The sequence below is a fragment of the Marmota flaviventris genome, chromosome 13 (assembly GCF_047511675.1).
Source record: "Marmota flaviventris isolate mMarFla1 chromosome 13, mMarFla1.hap1, whole genome shotgun sequence".
Taxonomy (NCBI): domain Eukaryota; kingdom Metazoa; phylum Chordata; class Mammalia; order Rodentia; family Sciuridae; genus Marmota; species Marmota flaviventris.
In genome coordinates, this window is record NC_092510.1 from 68,766,229 (window position 1) to 68,792,428 (window position 26,200).

Genomic DNA, 26,200 nt, shown 5'->3' on the forward strand with positions numbered 1-26,200 from the left:
CTAAAGCAGCTTTCCGTCAGAGGGTACTTCCGCCTCCCGGTCCCAGCTGCTCGCGGTGGTCTCCTAGCGGTCACGAGTTGTCTCTGGGAACCCGCCCCTCCATCTGCTAATTGGGCAGCTCCTGGCCTCTGATTGGTTGTTCCCTTTCCGGCTCTCCAACACGGCCTGGACCAGCCGGATATAGGGGCAGGGCTTCCGCTTCCACCTTCTCCCTCCTCCCGCTTGCCCTCCGATCGCAGTCGCCACCACAGCGGCCGCTGTCGGGCGCGGTGTCGGTGTGTCGGTTGGCTAGTCTCTCAACGTTGGTGTCTGTGCCGTTGAATTGCCCGCCATGGCTGAGCTAGATCCGTTTGGCGCCCCTGCCGGCGCCCCCGGCGGCCCCGCGCTGGGGAACGGGGTGGCCGGCTCTGGCGAGGAAGACCCGGCCGCGGCCTTCTTGGCGCAGCAGGAGAGCGAGATTGCGGGCATAGAGAACGACGAGGCCTTCGCCATCCTGGACGGCGGTGCCCCCGGGCCTCAGCCGCACGGCGAGCCGCCGGGGGGTCCGGGTGAGAGTGCGGACGCGTTTGCGGCGGGAGGACCTGGGAAACTCGGCCCAGAGTGGGTCCTAGAGCTTCCGTGTGACTCGTGCTCCTGGCCGAACTAGGAGGTTAGGGAGGAGTGCAAAGAGGAAACGAGACCCCAGCCCAGTCATGTGGAAACCTGGGCTCGGGAAGCCTGACTGGTTCTGAGTGTGTCTGAGTGCTGCTGATCGCGGAAGAGCGAAAAAGCAAAGAAAATAGGGTGACGGTCATGTTCGGGAGCTCGAAGAAGCCCGTTCGGTTCAACTTTTCATTAAGCACTTGCTGTGCATTAAGCTGATCTCTGAAGCAGCCGCATTGGCGCAGTTGGGCCAGACTTAAAGGCAAGTCTGAGCCCAGAAAGAACCAGTTAAGAAAGTAGAGCAGAAAAAATTAATAACAGTGGTACCGCTGTCTTTCAAGACAGAAACAAAAATGGTAATGCAAGTCAGCAGTTAAGCACTTGAGATGGCAGTACTGAGTGTTGGGTTACAGGAAGGAACGAAGGAGTAAGGAACTGAAAAAAGATGGTCTAACCCTGGAGAAGGAAACCCCAGCCGAGAGAGAGAGGAGTTTACCATTGTTGAGAGTATCACTCAGCTATGACTTTTGGAGCTCTTCTCCCTTTGGAAACAGCTTTGGTTTTCAGTATTGCCTTAAGGAGAAACCAAGATTGGCCTGGACCAATCAGGGAGGGGGAAAGAGGTGAATAGAGAGGGGAGTGTGACCCTTTCCCAGCGAAAAAAGAGGGACAGGATGCAATTTGACGTTTTTAAATGCCTTAGCAGTGTGATGCTTAATGGTGTCGGGGAATTGTGCTCTGTGTATCTTTGAGACTCAGAAATCTCAAATTACTAAGCAGACAGAACCTTTTTTGGAGGTAAGGGGGTAGTTTGCAACCTCTGAATTTTTTTTTTTTTTATGATGCATTTTAGCATCTAAATTTTTGTACTACACTACCTTATAAACAAATCCACCCCCCAGTAAGAACTTATGTGAGAACATGTAGTATGCCTAAATATGCAATTTACAACAAGCAAGTAGGACAGAACTGGGTTGTGACCTGTAGACAAAAATGACTTTAAGAGATTATGGCTATGATCATTGGATCTTAATATTTGCCTGAGAATTTAAAAGTTGTACTTTTTAGATCCTTAGTTTACCTCTTTCACTTAACAGGAAATTGAATCCTAGAGAGAGAGATGACTTGATTAAAAAAATAACAAGCTAGTAGCTGAGCCCCAAGTCTCCGCACCTTTAAACTACCACATTCTGTTGAAGTTTTTTTTAGCCAAGGTGTGATGGCATAAAAGAAAGGCATTGCGGCTGTTCCTGGGTAGGACAAAATTGGGAGAAGTAGGACCCATAGTTAGAAGAATACTATGATTCGAGGACAACGTTATTCTTTTTTTTTTTTTTTCCTTACATGATAATAGTGGAGTACATTACATTCATAATTATCCATTCACAGCACAATTTAACAACGTTATTCTTGTTCACTGTTTTATCTGCATTATGTAGCAGGGTATCTGGCTGTCCACATACTTCACAAAAGAAGTGGGCAGAGTGAGTCTTGTATCTATCATGCAGCTATTGGGGGTAGGCTATTTGGGAAGATAAAAGGAAGAGAAGAGTAGATATATGGGCCCTTTGTGTATCAAGCCTTCAGCAAAGGGAAGGAAAAGGATGATTGCTGACTTAGTTCCTGGGAAAGATGTTCTTAGTAAACTAAGCATTTAATGACTTAATGCCAGATCCCTGACAGTGTGTTGAGGTTGTTAATAGTGCAGGGTCAGCACTTCCTTTAGGGATTAGAGAACTTTTTGGATGTACACTAGTGATTACTGTTCTATCCTATCCTATGTTACTTGGTTGTAAGTTTAGCTTTGTGGTCTTTAGGCAATTTATATAACTACCAATGATTGCCAGTTTCAGTTTACTTCTCTGTAAAAGGTGCATAATATATTTCACTTAGTGTTTTGATGAATACTTAAGAGTATCTGTGAGTGCTTACCTGGTATATGGTAAGCATCCATCCTTGGGGGAAATTCCAAAGATGGAGGATGGGCACAAGCCAAAACAGGGTTGAGTCTTGGTGATCCTCAGGTGATCCAGAGAAGAGACATAAGTTTGAAGGTAGGAGGTAACCAACCTAGATGAAGTAGCTTGGGGGATATTGAGAAGAATGAGTGGTCAAAAAGGAAACAGCACAAGTGAAATTAATTGAAAACCCCCAATCATGAGGGCTGATTGGGGAGGAGAACAGTGATTTTAAGTAGCTACAGAGAAATATAGCAGCAAGGCACTATTTATTATTTCTGACAAATCCTTTATTGGAGGAGAAAGAAAAGGGGTAGATGAATTGAAGGGAAGCTTTCTGGAGGGACAGTAATTTTATTGGTAGCACTGGTAGAGAGAAATTTAAGGAAACTTTATGCATGATATTTAAGAACATTGTACATTTATGTATGCCAAGAACTCTATATACTTTGAGATCTATGCAGTAACTCTGTAAGCTGAGGAGTAGTGCCATCACATTTCAGATGAGAACTGATCACTGTGGAAGTTAAGTAGTGTTCCTAAGGTAGCAAGCTAATCAGCGGCTCAAACCTGAGTTGGCTTGACTTGAAATGTATGGGGAACGTGAGAGGTTGAAGGTGGGTTTGGAAGTCTTTTCCGCTTTGGAAATTTACTCTGGCCCTTCTTTCTTTCTGGAGTTCCTTAGCCCTAGAAAATTTCCTCTGGATCATTGAGTTTTTTGTTTTTTAAATTTATTTATTAGGATCATTGAGTTGTGTCTCTTAGCTGTTCTCATAAGTTAAGGTCCCTAGATGTTCTTTTTGTATGTTTCTTTAACGATGGACTCTCCTTTGACTTGGTTTAGTTGCTGATTCATAGGAGAATGTCAGTACTGTAGTACTTAACTGATGAAGAGCTCAAAGCACGTTGTGTGTCTGGATAAGTCTTCAGACCTAAAGGACAGGCAGCATGTGATTTAGGAGGAATGGGGGAGGGTTGTTTCTAGTTTTGTATATGGAGTAGTGATCAAAGTCTCTTCTTTTGAAAGTGGCCCTGGGCTGGAATACATTAACTGGATAATAGGTATGTTAGCTGTGATATATTAACTATAATGTAGACCTAGCCAGAGTAACCAATGTGTTCTCTAGCATTCAAACTATCTCACTCTTTTAATCCCAAATGGATTAAAGATAGAAATTTTTTAAAGTACCAGAAGAAAAGTGAATATCTGTTTCACAGTAGGAAAGACCTTTAGCATAAAAGCAGATGTAGAAATCAAAGAAAAAGTTAATTATGACTACATACAAAGTGTTAAACATTAAGTAGTATTTCTAGACACCAAAGGCCATAAGCCAAATTAAAAGACAAAATGGAAAATATTTGCAATATGAAAGTACTACTAATAGAGAATACAAAATATAGCAAAAAAAAAGTTAGGCAAAACTCTTTTTGGTAAAGAAGAAACTCAAATGTCAGATATGTTAATAAGATTGGCACAGCAAAGCCTCCATGAAGGTTTTTTTTTTTTTTCCTTGCTTTCAGATTAACAAAAATTTAAAAACACAGTAGTCTATAGTATTAATGAAGGTCTGAGAAATGGGGTACTCATGAGCTGCTGCTATTAGTAATATAAACTAATAGGCTAATAGGGGTAAATGATTCAATGTTTTACAAGTCTTTAAAATATGTATCATAAAAATAATAAAATATATATATTCTGTAACCCAGCAATTCTTTATCATTTGATAATTGATACCATTGATGTGCTATCAAAATACTTTAATTCACTTTTTGATAAACTTTGTTTTCTAAAACTTGATAGAATGTTTTAAAATTATATGGGTAGGTGGCACACAAACAGCATAAAGTAATAGAAGACCATTGTTTTTTTTTTTTTCGGTGCTTTCATAAAGTACAGAAGTGCCTGTGCTTAAGCAAAAGAGTTAAACAATTAGGAAAATTAATTAAGGAAAATATGGAAAGTATATTGAAATAATCAAGATGTGTGTGTGTGTGTGCGCGCGCACGCACACACACACAAATATATATATATATATACACACACACACACAAACATAAACCAGTAGTTGAAACAGATCAAAGGTAGCTGAGGTTTGTTGCTCTGGGCTTAGATCCTATGGTTTGTATTCTTATTATCAAATTAACAGATGATCTTTCCTGCCATGATGCTTGCTCAGGTTTAACACTGCCTTTTGTTGCAGCTGCTGCTGCTGGGGACTCTACCCAGGGCCTCACACCTGTTAACAAGCCCTCTACACTCAGCTACATCCCAGTCCTATCAAACTTTTAAAGGCTGATTATCTAATGTGCATTTAATGTTTATATTATTTTAAACATAAAAAATAAGTTAAAAAGAAAATAGTTTCATTAATTATCTGCTCTTTCAAGAATACCTTTTCTTCTCTTAAGGAACCCTACATGTTCCAAGGTTATTTATGAAGTGTTGATACATAGAGGTATATTGCAAGAATTAAAAGTTAATATATGTGAAGGGAAGTGTTTAACACTGTATCTGGCACACTGTAAGCAATAAATAGTAGGTGTTTTCTTAGTAAGAAAGTTGAAAACAATATCACCAGGCATGGTGGCACACATCTGTAATCCCAACTACTCAGATGGCTGAGGCAAGAGGATCGAAAGTTGAAGACTAGTCTGGGCAACTTAGCAAGACTGTTTTAAAATAAAAATAAATTAATTTTAAAAAGGACTGGGGATGGGCTGGAGATGTGACTCAAGCGGTAGCGCGCTCGCCTAGCATGCGTGTGATGCTGGGTTCGATCCTCAGCACCACATACAAATAAAGATGTTGTGTCCACCGAAAACTAAAAAATAAATATTAAAATTCTCTCTCTCTCTTAAAAAAAAAAAGGACTGGGGATGTGGCTTAGTGGTTAAACACCTCTGGTTCAATCCCCAAACCACAGAATTAAAAGGGCTGGGGACATAGCTTGATGGTAGAACACTTGCAGAAAGCCCTGGGTTTGATCCCCAGCACTGCCCCCATCTCCCTCCCCCCGCCCCGCCCCGTCCAATTTTTTTTTAATGATATAGATGAATGGATTATTAAAAAACATTCATCGTGTGTGAGGAAAAATTAAAAGTACAGAGATTGGTGTTGGGATTATATGGCATTTTCTTCTGTTTTTATTTTCCTTTTTCTAAAAAATAATAACTATTTTAATATCAAGAAGAGCATGATAGAGAAATGATCTGTAAGTTTTCAGTGCTCCCAAAGCTAGGGGCTGGGAATTAGGAGAAATAAGAGGACTAAAAAGTGAATGAAATGTTAGGATTGTGTGATTTGAAAATAGGTAGTTCAAGTTGGGTTTAATTAGAAATCAAGAAAGTTAAAGGAGTGGTTTGATGAAATCTTTGCCTGTTAGAGGGAAAAACAAGGTTGAGAGCCCCCTTGCCCCAGGCCTCTAGGTAAGCTGTGGTGTTTTTCATGTATTACCCTTCAAGAGCCTCAGAATGTGGTCCACCATAACTACTTGGCATTCCTGTTTATATCCCAGTTTCTTGTATCTTTCAGGTTCATCTCTTCTCATTTTCTTCTACCTCATGTAATAAGATAGTCACTGAAGTTTGAAAAATTGGGATAAAGTAATAGAAATCCTACACAGTTGGTAGCAAATTAGCTAATAGATAATAGAGGAGGTCGTTGGAAGCTAAGGTTTTATGGCCATACTGAGGTTTTCAGGAAAAGGCAGGGTAACTCCTTCAGAGGGACTGTGCAGCCCTTCCAGACCTCCTCTCTGAGGGCTGTTGTGTTGGCAGGGCTTAGAAATTCATGGTGATTGGGTAACAGAATTAGTGAAACACAGAGAAGGTTTTAAAATCAAGTCATTGGTTTTAGTGGGGAGTGGTAGATTGATTATAGAGTTTGCTATCCTGAAAGGTTATCCTCAGTTCCAGGGAATTATTACCAGTTCAGGAATGCAGGCCTAGTATTGCCAGATCCTCTCTCTGCTTGCCTCTTATTCTTTACCTACCCTGCCCAAAACTCTGATTTTTTTGAATATTTTGAATATTTTTTACTTAGTACTGTTTTTAATTCAAATATGTTTAGACTCTAGAACCCTTTTCTGCTAAATGGGCAAAAGGTATAGATAGGCCTTACTTATTAAAAAGAAACTTCATATTTTTTATTTTTAGTTGTAGATGGACACAATATCTTTCCTTCCTTCCTTCCTTCTCTCTCTCTCTCCCTCCCTCCCTCCCTCCCACAACCCCCCAAAAATGTACTTTCTCATTTAACTCAGAATAGTTAATGGTGCCGCACAAAAAGGCTGGATTGTATATCATATTTTTTGAGTTTTTAAATGATTTATATCCTTGAAATACTGGTTTAATTTGGTATGCTCAAATCATAATTGTTTTGGACTAATTCCAAATGGTCTAGAGAAATTAACAAGTTTAGGGCTGGGGATGTGGCTCAAGTGGTAGTGTGCTCGTCTGGCATGTGTGAGGCACTGGGTTTGATCCTCAGCACCACATTAAAAAAATAAAATAAAGATGTTGTGTCCACCTAAAACTAAAAAATAAATATTAAAAAAAAAAGTTAACATATTTCAACTGTAGACCCTTTGGTACCAGACCCACTCCATCCATATAGTGGAGATTCCTGATGCCCAAAGCAGCACCTTAGTTTGAAAGTGAAGCTCCACATCTCTGCTCACTGTTGATTTCAGGCCAGATTTTTCTTTTGCATTGTTTAAAACTTTCATAGAGTAACACTGTTCCTCTATGCAGCTCTTCTTCCAGGCTTCCATTTGTCACCTTTCTCAGCCAGGAAACAGAATCTTAAAAGGTTTTGACCTGGTAGCTTGGGGACAGATTTGTCTATATTTTGATGAAGTCTTTGTCATTTGTGTGTAAGTACATCTTAGTTTCATGAAATAAAAAATCGTTACAGTCTAGTACCTACCAGAGGGGTAGCATTTAGTAGCTCAGAGTCCTGCAGTATCCAATACTGTGTTCCACTATATTGTCCTTTGACCCAATATTTGACCAATCCTGGTTGATAGATTAACATTTCATGTCTTACAGATGCTGTTGATGGAGTGATGAATGGCGAATACTACCAGGTAGAGTACTCTGATTATGTTGAATGATGATTGAGAGTCTTCCTTTCTTGTGAATTGAATAGAAAGAGATCCTAGTCTTTTGACTTTCCTGGATATATTAGTAGTTGGTATATTATCTGCCAAAGTGAAAGGACTTAAAAAGTGGTGGCATTGATAGGAAGAACATTCTTTTAAGATGTTATTAACCTGGCCCTAGTATTATCACCTTGATTTTCAGGAAATAATCCTTTATGATGATGAGAATGGCTATTTAAGTCTTTATCCATTTTTCTGTTAGCTCCCAAATCTTACCTACAACGAAGCAGAGCCACTGCTGCTGGGCATGGTGGTGCACACCTGAAATCTCAGCTACTTAGAAGGTAGATGCAGGAAGTTTGCAGGTTTCAAGGTCATCCTCTGCAATTTAGCAAGACCCTGGCTTAAAAAGGGATGGGGATATAGCTTTAGTGTTAGAGCACTCTGGGTTTAGTCTCTAGTACTGGTGAGGAAAATTAATAAATAAGAGCTACCTCACCTCCCTACCCAGTGACTCTCATTTGCCTGCCTTTTCATCCTTCTCTCCCTTCTTTTGGGAGGAGGAGGAGGAGTAACTCACCTTCTTTTGGATTCTCTTTCTTAGAATTTACTATTTTGTAAATTGAATGATATTAAGTGACCTTTTTCCTGAATATTATAATGGCATTTAGAATTTGTAGGCTCTAGGTCTTGCTTTGCTATGTACCTTTTTTTTTGAAGATATCATATAATATGGTGTTGAAAGAGGAAACAAACTGCTAATATGGTTTTCTAATAGGTCCATTACCCACCCACCGCCAACTTTTCTATCATCCACTCAGATCTCACTAATTAACCGGTCAGATAGCAACAATTCTGCTTCCTTCACAAGATTCTTAAGAATTCAGTGCATGATTGGGCCTACTTTTTCTTCAGTTAGGCACAGGGTCTCTGGTCTAATTCTTAGGTCCTTGATCCACTTTGAGTTTTGTGCAAGGTGAGAGATAAGGGTTTAGTTTTACTTTGCTACCTATGGATTTCTAGCTTTTCCAGCACCATTTGTGAAGAGGCTATCTTTTTTTCAATGTGTATTTTGGGCGCCTTTGCTAGTGTGAGATAACTGTATGTATGTGGGTTTGTCTCTGTGTCTTCTATTCTGTACCACTGGTCTATGCCTGTTTTGGCACCAATACCACAAACTGTTTTTGTTACTATGGCTCTATAGTATAGTTTAAGGTCTGGTTTTATGATGCCACAATCTGTCAACAAATATATGAAAAAAATGTTTAACATCTCTAGTAATTAGAGAAATGCAAATCAAAACTACTCATTAAGATTTCTTCTTACTCTGGTCAGAATGGCCGTTATCAAGAATACAAGAAATAAGATTTGGCAAGGATGTAGGGGAAAAGGCACACTCATACATTGCTGGTGGGACTGCAAATTGGTACAACTAATCTGGAAAGTAGTATGGAGATTCCTTAAAAAATTTGGAATGGAACCACCTTTTGACCCAGCTATCCCATTCCTTTGTCTAAACCCAAGGGACTTAAAAATGGCATACTACAGTGATGCAGTCACATTAATGTTTATAGAAGCACAGTTCACAATAGCTAAAATGTGGAACCAACCTAGATGTCCTTCAGTAGGTGAATGGATAAAGAAACTGTGGTATATATAGACAATGGAATATGAGAATGGAAAAGAGAATAAAATTGTGGCATTTGCAGGTAAATGGATTGAGTTGGATAATATCATGCTAGGTGAAGTAAGCCATCCCCCAAAAAACTAAAGGCCAAATGTTTTCTCTAAGAAGTGGATGCTAATCTATAGGGGGTGCGTGGGATGATTGCAGGAATTTTGGATTGGGCAAAGGAAGGGGAGGTGGGAGGGGAGGGGCTATGGATATAGGAAAGACAGTGGAATGAGACGGACATCATTACCCTGGGTACATGTAGATTGCATAAATGGTGTGTACAATCAGAGAAGTGAAAAATTGTGCTCTATTTGTGTACAATTAATCGAAGAGCATCAAGAATTCAGTGCATTAATGTTGAAACCTATCAGTATGTGAAGTTGTTAATTTTAGGGTAATTCTTAAAACATTTTTACAGCAGCCTCCAGTGTTGTGTGTAACCAGAAGTTCTAATTTTTTGAAGCACAATTCAGAAAGGAGTTTTTGATACTGATAGAACATTAATTGTATTTTGTGTTAAGGAGACTAATGGTCCCACAGACAGTTATGCAGCTATTTCACAAGTGGATCGATTGCAGTCAGAACCTGAAAGTATCCGTAAGTGGAGAGAAGAGCAAATGGAACGCTTGGAAGCCCTTGGTAAGGAATCCATCTGTCTTTGTTAATCTGGACTCTATTTTTATGCATTTTATCTTGAATTAGCCATAGTATCCTTGTCTGGTGAGGTTTTTGTTTTTGTTTTTTTTTTGGTTTGTTTTTGGTGTAATTGGGGATTGAACCAAATTCACTTGCTTGATCTTTGGGGAAATCTTTCTCAATCTGAAGATCACAAGGCCACTGACATTGAGATGCTTAGCTCTGTTGTGTGAGGAGTATGATAGCCCAGAAAGCTTCCTCTCCCAGGAAGGGCACAGTGAAGTTGTGGAAAGAGAGAGCCCTGGACTTGCTATGAAAGGCTGGGTTCAGGACCCAATCTTACCTTAACCTTCTGTGGGCACCTGGTTAAACTTCAGAGTCTGTGTCATCATCCGTGAAAGATGTGTGTAGCTGATCTCCAAGGATAGTCTGAGGTGGTATTTATGAAAGTGCTTGGTAAACTTCATGATGGTATTGTATCCACATGAAAGACATTTACAGTCTGTCATTTGAAGGCTTAGTTTAGGTAATGCTTACAAAGAGAATGTGAAAACATGCACAATTTGTTTTTCTTAATATCTCTGTAAGATAAGTTCGTACAGGTTTATGGATGAAGAAGTAGATATTATTGGTAAAATAAGTATTTAAAACACATAGTTAAGAAGTAATAAAGAAGAATTTCAGCTTGAGTCTTTATTGCTTCAAGGGCCACATCCATGCCTGTGTTGCTTTCTAAGCAAAGTGGGTGTACATAACCATAAGGCTGGGCAGGCCAAGCCCAAGATCAGTGCTAACCAATCTATCCTCTGGTAAAGTGATGTGTATATGGAGAATCAGGTAACCAATCAGATTGGTTCAAGATCAGGAAAGATCTCTTGCCTATATCTGGTGCATTGGTGAGGATATAATCCGTGGTTTAAAACACAGAATAGCTGGATAAACAAGGAATGTTTACAACTCCCTTGAATGTTTCCTAGAAACAGGCATTCTCCTATGTAACCACAATGTCAACAATATTATTCCTTAAGAACCAATGATCTTCCAGGCACAGTGGCACATGCCTGTAACCCCAGAACTAGGGAGGCTGATACAAGAGGACTGCAAGTTTGAAGCCAGCCTCAGCAACTTTAGTGAAGTCCTAAGTGATTTAGTGAGATACTGTCTCAAAATTTAAAAAATCAAAAGGGCTGGCAGTGTGGCTCAGTGGTAAAGTGCCCTTGGTTAAATCCCCAATCCCCTGTCCCCTACCCCCATAAAAGAAGAAAACAAATGGAAAAAAAAAATGACCCTGTAAAAACATAATTCCTTATTTTTCAGCTGGAGAACCAACATCTGGAAATAGGAACAGACTTGATCCAGATAATATAGCCAGTTATTGCCAAATCTTCTATCTCTGGTCTAATTTATATGGCTTTCAGAACAAAGACACATTTAAGTTTAAGCTTATATATAGCAGCACTAATAATAATTCTTCGGTGGAAATATTTGGTATCTGTCCAGTATGATAGCCACTGACCACATATGACCATTAAGTACTAAAAATGCAGTTAGTGTGCCGGAGATAACTGAATTTTAGAACTTTAAACATATGTAGCTATGTATGACTGGTAGCTACTGTATTGCATAATGCAGCTTTAGGAATACAAAACAGGTCTTCAGGTTCTAGCAATCTTGATCCTTGCTTCTTGTTTTTTATGTCTTTTGGTTAGACTTGGAAGCAAGTACTGCTGAAGTTACAGAACCCAGCTTTTGTCTTTTATATTTTTCTAAAGTTTAGCAATGATTGTCTTCTCCATAGAAAGTATACTATGGTTGTAGAACTTTTCAATTTCTTTTTCAATAATCAAATTGGGTGCCTTGGGAATTCTCCCAAAGAGTTTTCTTTCTTCTTTCTTTTTTTTGTACTGGGGATTTAACTCAGGGGTGTTCTACCAATGAGCTATAACTCCACACACCCCCACCAACCTCCCCCCCCACTCACTTTTTAAATTTTGAGGCAGGGTCTCGCTGCATTGCCAAGACTGGCCTTGAAATTGTGATCCTCCTACCTCTACCTCTAAAGTAGTGGGATTACAGGTATGTGCCACTGCACTTTTCTTGAAGAGTTTTCTTAACTCAAGATGCCATCTTGAGGAACATTAGACATTTGGCCTTGCCTTCTTATTGAGCTGAATTTGTTCACAAATAAGATATTTCTTCAGTTTCACCTTTTTCCTTGCAAGAACTGTGAGAAAGCACAAGATGCTAAAAATAGAGGGCCAGTATCAGTGGTTTTCAGCGTAGTGCTGGCTGCATTCTCAAATAATTTCTTTCTGTGAACAGTAATGAGGGTGGACAGAGAAGAAGGCCCCTCTCACTGTGCCTTGCTCTCTAAAGGGACTCTTTATACTTTCCTCCTTTCCAGACTCAAAAGAGATTGCATTCAGGCTCAGATCTTTATCCCATCAAGCTAAGCACTGAGGAATTCTTACTGCCAGTGGCACTTCCTTTTATAAAAAAGCCAGAGGACAATTTAGTGCAGTGGTAGAGCTTTTGCCTAGCATGTGTGAGGCATGTCACCTGCATCAGTACCTGTGACATGTATTTCTTTATCTCCACTGTTAAAGAGCTGGGGCCTTCCAAGAAACAGAGGTAACGTGAAGACCCTCTCTTAAAACCCCAGTTCTTATGATCAAGTTAGAAAGATTTCAGACATGTCATTCAGAGTAATAGGACTGAGTTTATCGACCGGAATGGGAAAGGGAAAGGGGACACACTAAAGGGAGAGTGTGGGTCCTCTCACAGGGGAGAGGGACAATGTGCCTCTCTTGCACGCCAGTTTTATTGGTGACCCAGAGAAGTTTCCAGAGGGTCCCAGCCAGGCCTACCTCTTGGCTTTTGCCTGACAGCAAGGTGACATCAGACTTCAAGTCCCCACTGTCATGGCATCTCTAGGTCACCTTGGCCCTTGTTGACTGGTTCTAATTGGATTCTTTAACCATACATTCTTACAGATTTTATGGTTAGGAGGAATTATCCTTACCTCCTAGAGTTTCAGGATGGATCTGGTCACAAAAAATCTCCTAGGTTCCTCCTACTGACATTATCTTGGGCCTGCATTTCTCCTACAGTTAGCTGATAGTTTGCTGAGGAATGTGACATATCTTGTTTATTTAGGCCAGGCAGGGCTGCAGGTAAATTCTTGGAAAAGAAGGCATTTGGGGGTTAGCACAGTGGGCCCATTTTATAGAATTACTGTCTTAACCTTATGTTCCCACCATCCTCATCTGTCTATTCCATAACACCACTATCCTAAGTCTCTTCAGCTAATTGGCTTAGGGAAAACCATGTTTAGTTCTTTATATTTGAGAATCCAATCTAACCCAAAAGGTGTGTTTTCTCGCTTCATCTCTAGAACTTTTTGGCTTAACTCTTGATGGTGATCCCACACCCAAACTCTTGCAGTTTTTTCTCTTGGGGTTTCTTTGCTAGCTCTGTCTCATCTCTTCCATGAGCTTAATCTGCAGTCTGAGCTCAGTCTGCATATGCTTCCTCTCCCCATTCTCCCTCAATTTAATTCATTTTGTTTGTGAACAGGTCCAACTAATGACCCATCAACTTGTCAGTGGACTAGGATAAAATGTAGTGAAAGATAAGGAATAGGATTATGAGCTCAAGAGTTGTGTGCTCACTTTGGCAGCACATAAACTAAAATTGAAATGATACAGAAAAGAATAATATGGCCCCTTTGCAAGGAAGACACATAAATTCATGAAGCATTTTTCATCTATTTTTCCAGTTTAGAGGTGGATTTGGTCATGGTCAGCCACCCCAGGAAAATTGCAGGAGATTATATTGTGTTGAATAAAGAGTTGGTTGTACAAAAAGGGAAGATATAATTTTATCCTCCCCTTCCTACTATTCTCCCCACACTTATACACATGTGCCCACACCCACCATAAATTCAGTAAGACCACAGTAGACTGATGAACTTAAATTTGTGCTTTACCTCATTTATATTGTCTTTTCCTTCCCTTCAAAGATGCCAATTCTCGGAAGCAAGAAGCAGAGTGGAAAGAAAAAGCAATAAAGGAGCTAGAAGAGTGGTATGCGAGACAGGATGAGCAGCTACAGAAAACAAAAGCAAACAACAGGTGAGTCCATGATGGTTCTACTATGGCTTATTTTCCAAGACTGAATCATATCCATTTTCTAATATCCAGTCCAAGCTCTTGGCTGCTGCCTCTTTCAGTGTGAAATAGCTTTGAAGAAGTTTTCAAGAAAGTGCTTGAAACAGGTTGCAAGTCTCCTGGATCCTGTCAGCATAATTCTGCCTGTTCTTTAGCCATTCTGACTCTAGTGAGTTCAGATCTTTTAAGAGTTTGGTTTGCATTAGCTATATTGTATTTCAGGATAGAGAAAGTAATTTCATGGGTTAAGTTCATGATGTGGAAAAAAAATGGAACACTGAAACAAAAGGTCAGTTTCATGAATGTACTAGGATCTCATCTGTACTTAGGACATAATTATAGACTTGGACATGGTGCATTGCCTAAACACAACCCTGACTTCTGAAAGATGCATAGTGAAGGGGTCCATCAGCATGTGAATGTGCTTTTGTAATTAGGGAGCTGAGGAAGTTTCAACACAGTGACATCAGATTTAGGATTCAGTGGGTATTTATCTGTGCTTTAAGAAAATCTTGAATTCTTCTTAAAAATACTTTTTTCAGAATCCCTTTTACTCACTTCCTGAAGTTGAATTAGTTATGGGGAGGAAATGGGGTGTTTATTTCAAGCAAGTGTCATTATCCATGGGTGACTCCTCAGGTCACTATGAAGCAGCAGCAGAAGTAATATGCTTTACTTCTTGGAAGTTCTTCCTTCTTGGAAGTAGCTCACAGAGGAATCTGCAGCCTGGCTTCCCTCAGGGTAGGCACATTGGCTTGCTTTCTTCTGCTGAATTCAGAGTCTACCTTTCACTGAGTATTTGTCACTCCTCCTACTTCAGTGTAGAAGCACGCCAGACTGAGCCTGGGATATTTTTAATTTTAAGGGTAGAGCATTAGGTTCCTAAAGCAGATTGGGTTAAAAGCCTTTATCTCTGGCAGCTGTATTCAGTAAAATCTGCCGGGAAGTGGGTGAGGGGGGGCATGACTAACTGTTTTGCCAGCAGCAAATGCTGTTGTGGTGCAACTGTGTCAGAATGGAGGGCCACTTTCTTTCATAGAGCCAGCCCTTCCTTCATTCTTTGAATCCCTTTGGTCATCCTTGGTTCTATCAGCTCTCCAGTAGATGCCATAGCTCTTTCCTGGTCACCTTCCTTAGGGGGATACATACTCAGAGTGCTTGTCGGGTTCCATTTGAAATTTTGTGGCAACAATGGTCTGTGTGTCTAGTTGCTAGAGGTGATGGCTGCAATCCAGCCTACCCAGGGCTGCTGTTGTGTTTGTGGTCAGCATGAAGTTCTGACATCTCTGGTCTCCTTTACCCTGTGCTTACTCAAGATGATTGCCACCTCCCGCTCCAGGTGCAAGTCCAGATCTGTAAAGAAAGATGAGTGGATGCAGTTATGTTCCCCAGCAAGCTGCCTCAGAACTCAGGTCTGCTCTGAAATACTTGCCAGAATATGCTGCCCTTCCCTGTGCAGGGTCTGTGAACCTTCAGCAACTTGACACACAGATTTTCAAACTTGATGAACATGTTAGAAAGTGGCTTCTTATTGCAGAAATTTCTTCAAGGCAATTTTGCTGAACTCTGAAAAGAAAGGGCTTCCTCTCTATGTATAGAATTAGGTGCTCTTGTAGTCATTCATATATATATATATATATGGTGGATCTCTCCAGGCTTGGAGATAGGGCTGTAGTGTCTTTCTTGGAATTGTAGAATGTTATGTTGGCTGTTCTCAGATTTACCTCTCAAGTTCCAGAGAGGAGAAAGGACTGACCCACTCCACACTGAGCACATGGAACTGTTTAGAAAGCAGGTATTTACCTCAGAAACTGCAGCACAGGCCTGAACCTGCTTATGTAAAACTAGAGAAGTGCTAGCCACTGTCACCAGGGTCCTAGGACAGAAGGGATGATTTTCACACATCATTCCAGTGTTTGTCAGAGGGTAGAGGTGGCAGCTGTTTAAGAACATGGGAGACTTCTTCCGATGTCATATAACTGCCCCTGGAGGAGAGTCTAATATTGCTGAGTTTCCCCATCCATGTTTGCCTCCACATTTTAGAGTCTAAAGGAATAGGTGTTATTAGTGTATACAAAATGACTCATCTTCCCTGTTGTCTGTCTGTATGTAAATATTGAATATTTTTAGAAAAGAAAATGGGGTGTTTATTTCAAGCAAGTATCATTCTCCATGGGTGACTCCTGCAGCACCTGAATGTAAGGGGACCCCAGAAATAAGGCAGAAAAGCAGAATTTGAAAGTGGGGTATGGAAATAGAAAGACATCTAGTTAATTGTGTGTCCTTAGTTCCCCTTCTCTTAAGTTGCCCTTACCTACTCAGTTGCCAAGGCATTGGGAGCATATCCAGGCCAAGGCCCTGTGCTAGGGGATGGGGGGCTGGGCAGGCAGTAGGCAGGTGGGGTCCTTGCCCTGCACACAGAATCTGTTGCCTTTTAGTCCCTAGACTGCATCTCCCTTTTTATCCCAAGTCAGGGCCTAAATATCACTATACAAGCACGTGAATAATTCAGTGACAGCCTGCCAGAAAGGAATTCCCTTTCTGGAGGAGTCAAGTCAAAGCATTGACTGTCTTCTGTAGTTCTCTTATGGAGAAAAACTCAAAAACATGTTCTTTTCCAAACCAGAAGAGAAACTTTTCCCCCTGCCACAGGTGGCTTTTGTGCCGAGACTTTTCAGCTCTTCTGAGGCTTAAAAAGGTTTGGAGGATCCATGATTCTCCATAGTGCATTCTCAGTGACACATTTTCCATGCCCATTTTGGGGCTATTTATAGAATGAAGTTCTGTATTGTATTTAGGCTTCTGGGAGCTTGTCCAGTAGTCAGGAATCCTCCTCCTTCCCTTCCCCTGGCTTCCCTAAGCCCCACCTTGCTGAGGCTTGCAGTTGCCACTTTCAGATCCCTCTTACTGAGTGAAGAGCAAACAGGTGTGGCTGTCTGCACTTGGTATATAGTTTCCTGTTTGTTCTTCAGGGGCTGTGCTTGTCACTGACTGGCTCTTTAGTCTTGGGGCTACTGACATCAAGCCTTTTGTTGTTGCAGTGATCCCTTGACAGGAATCATAAAACCTTTATTCTCTTCCATTAGGAGCAAGTGGCAGTTGGAATTAATTTTCGTTGAGCCCTTTGTGTAAAATAAAAGGATGCGAGTTTACAGCTGCCCTGTGTTGCCCTGTCCTCCCATTCACTCAGCCCACTAACAGCTCTCTGCTTCCCTGCTGAGTCATTTTTACAATCAGTCTGCTCTTTTTGCTTTCTCTGAATTTCCACAAAATACCTCTTATGTATAAACCAAAATGGGAAAGACAGAAGGGTATGTGTGAGTTTAAAAATAAACTGAAATTAAAATTACTAGATTTTGCCTTCAAATAAATAAGTGTACTTAGGTTAATGACTAGGCATGATTATCCTTTAAAAATGCCCCTTTCATTTGCCCACTCTAAATTGACCTGGCAAAGGATGGGCCAAGACTCCTTAAAGAAAATTCCCAGCCTGCCACAGTGGGTGAGGTGGCTAGATCCAGAAGTTAACCTACCTCTACCCAGTATGCCCCCTTCTTTCTTATCTCAGACCCCTGCCCTGTTGATCGACTTGCCCGTCAGCATGAGTTAAGGAGGGATGAGGTTCTGGATTCTGGATCGTACTTCATCAAAACCAGTTAGGTCTGGCATAGAAATGCACCAGCTTCTGGAGCAAAGAGCCTTGCTCCGGGACAGCCTTAGCAAGGGACAGATCCCAGGACCCGAGACTAGTGTTCCTTCCAGCAGACCACTTGCCTCCAGCTGCTTTTTCTCTGAGACAGGACTTTTGAAATGATGATGTGTGTTCCCATGAAATTGAAAATGTATTCCACCCAGCCAGTGTGGCAAAAAATGGTTGGATATTCCTGGATTTGGGATTAAGTCTTTGTGACTGAGTAGATCTGGTGCATGGTCTTGTTCATGACCAGTGACATTTTACTGAGACTGGCAGAAAGGTGGCATAGCTTTCTGAGCATACACAAGCTGGGAAGCAGCTTTACTGTACAGTGAAAAGAACCCAGGCTGCCTTGGCTGTGAGTTCTGAACCCTGCCACTGTGCTGCAGGTGAGCAAATCACTTCTCTCAGCCTCAGTTAACTCATCTTAAAGTGGGGTGAGAGCACTCAGTGGCACATAGGTTATTGAGAATTGAATCAACATAATAATATGTGAAAGGACTTATCCCAAATGATGCTTAATAAATGTTGCTGGGGCAGCCCCAGAACTGAAGCTGCTGTGCTCACTCTGGGAGGAGCCCCATGCTGGAAACCTCCTGGGGATTAGGATGAAGCCTTAGGAGCAGCTCCCTAGAGCCCAGTTGCACCTCTATTGTGGATTTTAGATGTTTCTGCTTCTCAATGTTCTCTCTTTTTTCCTGCCTGCTTGCCTGCCTTTTGGACTTCTTGCTGTCTAGGGTGGCAGATGAAGCTTTCTACAAACAACCCTTCGCTGACGTGATTGGTTATGTGTATGTTGCAAAACTAATTCCTTTTCTTGTTTTGATTCTTTCTACCTTTTGTTTAGAGTTAATGTTCCTTTTATGTCACAAGTTGCTTTGCTTTTTAAAATATTTCAAATTGGCACTGTGGGGACTGCCTGAGTGTTGATAAACTGGGGTATGATCCATTGCTAATCTTGCAGAATTGTGACTCCCTGCACCCTCTGATGGCCATTTTTCATATTTGGGGTTTTGGAGGGAAGCGAGTTAATTCCCTTTGAAAAATACAGGTCCTTCATGATCTTGTCAGGGACAGGTTTGGGACTTGGGGTGGACTCTGACCTCTTGCTGTTGTTACCACCACTGCCACTTTCAAGCTCCTATTGCCTGTCTGTCCCCAGGTGGGAAGGAGAAGTCTCCCACCTGGGAGCAGGTGAAAATCCCAGATTAGGAGCCCCAGTGAGTAGCAGTGGGGTATCTGCATTTCTATACTGAGTCCTTCACATAATAGGCCCGCTGCCTATTCCTCAGACAGAGGAATTCAGTGCAGAGGGGATTGTCTCTGATGGGTGTCTGTCATTGTTTCTCTGTAGTCTCACATGTCAGAAATTCTATTTAGTGACCAACTTTGAGGTCAAGATAACTGAAGCTGTCTGATATGGGCCACTTCAGCTTTTCTCCCCCATACTGCATCATTCCTGGAAGATTTTTAAGGATTCAGGTCATCAAAGCAGTACTGCAGAAGACCTGGAAACAGTTCTGTTTCCTCCTTAAAAATTAGGACCACTTTTTTATATAGGGGACAAGGGTGGAATAGAGAAGAGCCTGTAGAAGATGGGTGGCAGGCTGAGGTCTATAGAACCTGGTTCATGACCTTGAGATAGTCACTTCATTAGAAGACAGAACTAGGTTTCCTGGGCCCCCGATGGTGCATTTGCAATGAGACTTGTGAAATGCTGGATTTACAGGTGGTGTTTGATTTGACTTTTGCACATTCTCTCTGGAGTAGAAATGGAGACTGGAAAGGTCGAGTCTGGTTTTGCTGGGCAGCAGGGTGGCCCATCAAAGCCAGCTGCACGTTCCCAAGCATAGTAAGAGTGGCAAGGGCATGTCTAGCTTACTGACCATCTGCATTGAGCTCATTCTCATTTTCTATATCTGACCTAAAGTTTCTCTCCTTGTTTCTTTTCTTCTCTTCACCTTTAAGCACAAACATAAACCATCCTTGCTACAGCCTAGAACAGTTAAGTAAACCTTTCTCACTGCCCCTAACTGTGTGTGCCATGAAGTCGCAGTGTTGTAGTGGCTCTGGGCTTCAGCGGTGTTTGCCACAGCCATCCCTGTGATAGTGCCACCCCTCTGTCCCCACAGACCGGTCATCTCCATTGCTTTTGCTTTGCCCGTGATGCTTGTTGGAGTAGATGAATATATTGTGTCTTCCTGCCTCTTACCACTGTTCTTTGAGCTATAGCCCCCACCAGTTAGTTCCCAGTTGGGGATGGGCTGACCTTGATATAAAAGAATGTTGGAACAGCATCCTGCCAAAAAGCAGCTAACCTTGGCTCTCCTGCCAGTGTGTGTCCTGAGTGGCCCCAGGCACCTGGCTGGAGAGAAAATGGCAAACTTTGGCTGAAGAATGTCCTAACAAACCCCCTTCCAGAATGGCTTTAGTTTCTAGTGCCTGCTAGCATGGGAGCTTTGTCTTGAATTCCTTTTGATCTGCCCTGTTTCTCTCCAGCCGTAGGAATAAATCTAGAGGTTATTGTGCAATGACCTGTGGGCTTTTTAGAAGTCTCAAAATTTCCTTGAAACTCGGTACAGCCCAGCATAAGCTACTCTTCAAGTTCTTGATAAGCCTGCTGCTTTGTTCTGGTTAATAAAAGCAGTGCTTAGCTGGCCAAGGACTTGCTTTTATAATGCTCCTTATGATGAGAGACAGCCAGACAGAGAGACAGTGAGCCCTGAACCAAACACCTGTATTCCACCATTTTACACAGGAGCCTGGGCACCCCGTGCCTAGGAGTGCTGAACATTGTCTGCCCCTGAGTCTCACCTGGGCCAGGGGTAGTTACTCTTGGGTAAACCAGAATGCCACTGAGTTAGGGATGAAGAGACAGTCACTTTTCTGTAGCAGGACAGCTGCCAGGTTGCTCAAAGGGGTTTCTGCCTTAAACCAACATATTTTGTTGTTGCTTCCAGGGCAGCAGAAGAAGCCTTTGTAAATGACATTGATGAGTCGTCCCCAGGCACTGAGTGGGAGCGGGTGGCCCGGCTGTGTGACTTTAATCCCAAGTCCAGCAAGCAGGCCAAAGATGTTTCCCGCATGCGCTCAGTCCTCATCTCCCTCAAGCAGGCCCCCCTGGTGCACTGAAGAGCCACCTGTGGAAACACTACATCTGCAATATCTTAATCCTACTCAGTGAAGCTGTTCACAGTAATTGGATTAATTATGTTGAGTTCTTTTGGACCAAACCTTTTGTCTTTAGAGTTGATCATTGTTTGTGATTGCATGTTTCCTTCAACTGTGTTCTCCCTGGCATTCAGAGAGGAGGGGGGAGGAGGAAGAGGAAGGGAGGGAAACTCCCAACAGTAGCCTCAACCTGTGCTTTTGTGCATTATTCTGAGAATAAATTTCTGTTTCAAACAATATACATGAAGCTTCTTTATTGACCTCAAGATGTGCTACAGTTTGGAGTTAGGCTTGCACGGATGAGGAATTAGGAATTCCCTTTTATCATTTTAAGGACTGAGTAGGAATTGCCATTGGGCACTTAACTTTGCCTTAATAAAATAGCTCCAAGTTTCTCCTGCTGTGGAATTCTTGGAAATTTTCTTTTTTCTTGTAGTGCTGGGAATTGCACCCAGGGCACTGTACCATTGAACTACATTCGTAGCCCTTTTTGTACTTAGTTTGAGATAGGGTCTTTGCTGAGTTGTGCAGGTTGGCCTTGAACTTGTAATCCTCCTGCTTCAACCTCCCTCCTGAGTCACTAAGATTATAAGCATGTGCCACTGCTGGCTAAAATTTTCATTTGAAAAGGGAATTCTATAATTAAAAATTAACCCTTTATTGCTTACCTAACACATAGCTCTGAATCATCTCACCAACAGACATTTTTTTCTAGATGGGTTCTTGTCACCATCCCTTAGTTTAGGGTCCTGAATATTCATACACTTTGGATCAGCCAGTAAACCTGAGCCAGGATAGCACGAATGTGTGGCTAGCACCATTCCTTAATTCCGTAGCATATGGTGGGGCCTGTGCTATCCTAAGGCACTTGATTCATAGTTCTTGTGTAAAATTCTTCATCTAGACCTGGGCTGTCCAGTACTGTACTCACGGGGCACATGTAGCTATTTAGTTAAAAATATATTTTTAGCCCTAGTCACATTTCATATGCTCATTAGCCAAGTGTGGGTAGGTGGCATCCAAATTAGACAGTGTAGGTCATGGAACATTTCCATTATCTCAGAAAGCTCTCTAGAACCTTGCTGATCTTTACAACAGGTGCTTCTAGGAGACTGTGCTGAACACATTCATCATCTACCTGCAGAACCTGCTATAATATGGTGCCTTTTAGTTGATATTCTAAGCAATTAGTAAAGCCATCTTTTAGTAACTTTTTTCAAGATATTTAATTGGTACATTATAATTATATTTAGTGGGATTCATTGTTATATATTCACACAGTAGAACAATATAATTTGGTCAATTTCATTCCTTAGTACCTCCCTCCCTTCTATTTTCATAAGACACCCCTACCTTTTTTTTAAAAAAATAACTTTTCCATATAGTCATCTGTTTTTTCTTTTTTTTTTTAGTTGTAGATGGACACAATACCTTTATTTTATTTATTTTTATGTGGTGCTGAGGATCGAACCCAGGGTCTTGGATGTGCTAGGTGAGCACTCTACTCCTGAGCCACAACCCCAGCCCCATCTGTTATTTCTAAATTGGAGATAGAGGCAAACTCCTGTAACACCATACCCAAGAAGGGGGTTAGGTCTTGCCATTTCCAAGAAACTCCATCAACTCCCCAGTGCATAATTACGTGTGGATGGGAGAGGAACATTCATTACTTGCCTTTCTTGCTCCTCCTCAGGTAGGCTTTCCTTGATCTGGTGCCCATTTCTGGCCCTTTTCTTCATTCCTCTTCTTGAGCCACCTCTGATTGCACTCAAGCAATCCCTGTTGCTGACAAACCATTTGTTACTACTAGATCTTTGTAATGCCATTCACGATGTCAAGAGTTCAATTTAAGCAGCAGTTCAAAGGCCTCTCTTCCACAGTGCTTTCACATATTCCCTCCCCTGAACTGCTTTGGCCCTCTACCTAGTACAGCTTAGTTTTTTTTATATTGTTTTTGAGCCATTATATGGCCCAGTCCTACCTACCACACAGGGAATATGGCAACTTTAAGATGTAAAAAACTGGGCATGGTGGTGCACACCTGTCATTCCAGTGACTCAGGAGGTTAAGGTAGGAGGATCTCAAGTTTGAGGCTAGCCTCAGCAACTTAGTGAGACCCTGTCTCAAAAAGGGCTGGGGATGTAGCTCAGTGGTAAAGCACTCCTGCATTCAATCCCCAGTACCCAAAATACAATAATATAAAAAGTAAACAAAATCTGTGCCATTGTACAGATCAAGAGGTAATTGGATAATGACAAAAGTGATGCTTTATGACTTCCCAGGCTATCGTAAAAGGTAATGCAGCTTATGGCTGATTTGGAACACACTAACTGGGAGCCCTCAGCCACTATAAAAAAATCTTTACCACTGTGAAGCCCAAAGTATGCCTACAAAGACCACTTGAGAGACCCCATAACTGTTTGCAAAGAGAAATGCCTGGCCAGTTTCTAGATATCCAGCAGCCCAGCCCACTATTCTAGCTGCAGCCCCTGTCTTAACTACAGGTGCAGGCCACTCAGCCAGACCTACCTAGCAAAGCCTTTTCCAAATTCCCAACCCACAGAACCATGAGAGAAAACAGTTACTGTTGGTTTCAGATCTTTTAAATGTTGTTGCACGGTGATCGTGAGTTGTTTCTAATGCCTGTGTAGCTGGCATGGGGAGATTCAAGTGGGTGCTCAACGTTTACTTGCCAACCTCTTTATTGGGGCAACTTTGCTTTTTAATTTTTTCCTAGTACTGAGGATTGAACCCCGTGCGCTTTAACATTGAGTTTACTCCCAGTTCTTTTTATTATGAGACAGGGTCTCACTAAATTGCCTAGGCTGACCTCAAACTTGTGATCCTCCTACCTCAGTCTCCCAACTCACTGTGATTACAGGCATGCACCACTGTGCCCGTGTGCAACTTTGCTTTTTTATATCAACTTTTAAATGTTATATAATAATGCTTTCTATTAATAGGCTTTTTGTTGTTGTTCAGAAAACAATATTAGTTGCTTTAAATTATATAAGCTTTAAAAAAAAGCAACAGTATAAGTCTCTTCTAGGAAGGGAAATGCTTTTAGCTAGTGAGTTAAGAACAAAACAACACAACCGTGTTAAGATATCAACAAAGAAATGTATTTTTTCCTTAGAATTTGACTCAGAACAGTAACATAAAAATATATACATTAAAATAAATTAAGATGTGATTATTTAAACATGTAATAATTTATGTCAGAATATATTAGTCTTTCCATGAATTTAATAAAGACTTAAAAGATTTAGTTTTTGATTCAGTACCATCCTTTCAAATATTTGGCATGAAACTTGGTAGCAGTGCAGTTGTTTGGTGTCCACTGATCGTGGTTTTAACCAAGAAACACTGATGTCCCCTTTGCAGCACACCATCTCACCCAGACATTGATGCGCCTGAGCCACCCTGGAATGTCTGAACAGTAACCAGGCCCTAGAGATTGTTTAAGGGCTGGTATAGAGTTCTAGGAATCAGCCAAGCTATCTTTTTCACATCAACCCACCAGGAAGGAAGTTGTTCAAATGTGATATTGATTCCTTAGGTTTTGTTTGTATTTTGTTACTGAAGCAATACATTGTAGAAACTTTCAGGCTTTTGTAAAATAAAAAACAATCTGAAAAATATATGCATGTTTTTTTGATTATCTACAAGTACTCATAAAATCCTGTCACTAGACCAAATACTGTACTGGCGAGATTATCAGAGCAGAGAGGAATATTTTATTAAATTCACAACTGAGAGGGTCAAGAATGAATCGAGCCAGGCTCAGTGGTGCATGCCTCTAATCCCACCAACTCGGGAGGCTAAGGCAAGAGGATCACAAGTTTGAGGCCAATCTCAGCAACCTAGTTAAGATCTGGTCTCAAAAATAAAAAGGCTGGGGATATAGCTCACTGGTAAAGGAAAAAAATAAAATAAACAGTCATTTGCAAATCAGATATTCTTATTAAAGCTTTTGATAACCACTGGGGTTGTAGCTCAGTGGTAGAGCGCTTGCCTAGCATGTGGGAGACACTGGGTTCAATCCTCAGGATCACATAAAAATAAAATAAAGGTATTATGTCCATCTACAACTAAAAACAAAACAAAAAAAAAGCTTCTGATAACCTAGAGTAATATATCAGCATTTTGAAATGAGAAGTTGTGCAACTTAGCAAAAAAAAAGACACCAGGACCTGGGATCAAACCTTATCAAGCTTATCTAAGATTCACTAACTGGGGGGCATAGCTCAGCTGGTAGAGTGCTTGCCATGCACACACAAGGCCCTGGGTTCAATCTCCAGCACCACCAAAAAAAAAAAAGATTCACTAACTCCATGGCTTTAGATAATATCACTTAAAAACACTTAAGTTTTGGGTTCTACAGAATGAGAATTCAAATAACTACTTCACAGGTTGTAAGGATTTAGAATAATACATATGAAGCACCTAGTTCAGAACTTGATACACAATAGGCACTTAATAAATAAGTGTGGTGGCTGGAAGTATTTCTTACAGGTTGACCCTTTTTATTTTTCCATTCATTTACATTTTGTACTTTTGTAATTTTCCACAGGTTCTTAGTCAAAATCTGGGTTCATGGCTCTGGGCTGTAGGAATTGCACCTATAAACACTGCCTTCATAGACACTTGGGGGTCATATGCAAAGCAGTGTGAAAAGCTATAGAAAGAATTATTTGATGTCAGGAGCAAAGATCCTTTTGGGGATAATCTCCTTTCAGAGGCTCTTAAGTCCTAGTGGCTTCTTAGTGGTCTCTAAGAAGATGAAGACAAGGTCACTAAAGCCAGACTTCTGGTCTTTTGTTTGTTTTTGCAGTGCTGGGAATCAAACTCAGGGCCTTGCACATTTGTAGGCAAGAGCACTACTGAGTACTACCACTGAGCTACACCCTCAGCCCAGATCCCTGGTCTAAATCAAGCTCCTATAAGTGCTGCTAGTATAACAACATCTTTCAGCAAAAACATTTGGAGGTGACTGATATGTCCAATGTCTATGGGTTTGTTTGTTTTTTTCAGTAGTGGGAATTATTGTACCCAGAGCCTGGCACATGTTAGGAAAGTGCTCTACCACTTTAAAAAAAAAAAAACAACTTTGAGACAGGCAAGAATCTCTTGCCAAGGCTGGCTTCAAACCT

The 26,200-nt window shown here is 41.2% G+C and overlaps 2 protein-coding genes and 1 non-coding gene across 4 annotated transcripts in view; 2 read left to right on the forward strand and 1 right to left on the reverse strand.

The window, feature by feature from the left end:
• Window positions 1-193: 193 nt before the first annotated feature.
• Clta (clathrin light chain A) lies at window positions 194-26,155 on the forward strand. 2 transcript variants are annotated; one of them, XM_027931109.3, is made up of 5 exons: window positions 194-548; window positions 7,650-7,687; window positions 9,899-10,016; window positions 14,035-14,146; window positions 24,432-26,155. In XM_027931109.3, exons 1-5 carry the CDS (start codon window positions 332-334, stop codon window positions 24,481-24,483), a joined length of 537 nt encoding a protein of 178 aa, XP_027786910.1. In that variant the 5' UTR covers window positions 194-331; the 3' UTR covers window positions 24,484-26,155. The 2 variants fall into 2 exon arrangements, with proteins under 2 accessions (XP_027786910.1, XP_027786909.1); XM_027931108.3 differs by lacking the exon at window positions 24,432-26,155 and adding an exon at window positions 20,837-21,286 and having other exon boundaries at window positions 199-548.
• On the forward strand, window positions 13,677-13,783 carry LOC114089321 (U6 spliceosomal RNA). The gene has a single exon (XR_003582148.2). It is a non-coding gene; the product is annotated as a U6 spliceosomal RNA (small nuclear RNA).
• The window catches only part of Gne (glucosamine (UDP-N-acetyl)-2-epimerase/N-acetylmannosamine kinase), a 41,273-nt gene continuing 37,363 nt past the window's right edge, over window positions 22,291-26,200 (reverse strand). The window contains exon 12 of the mRNA XM_071600746.1: window positions 22,291-22,826. Coding sequence (XP_071456847.1) covers window positions 22,816-22,826 — 11 coding nt within the window. The 3' untranslated portion in view covers window positions 22,291-22,815. The remainder of the gene's footprint in view (window positions 22,827-26,200) is intronic.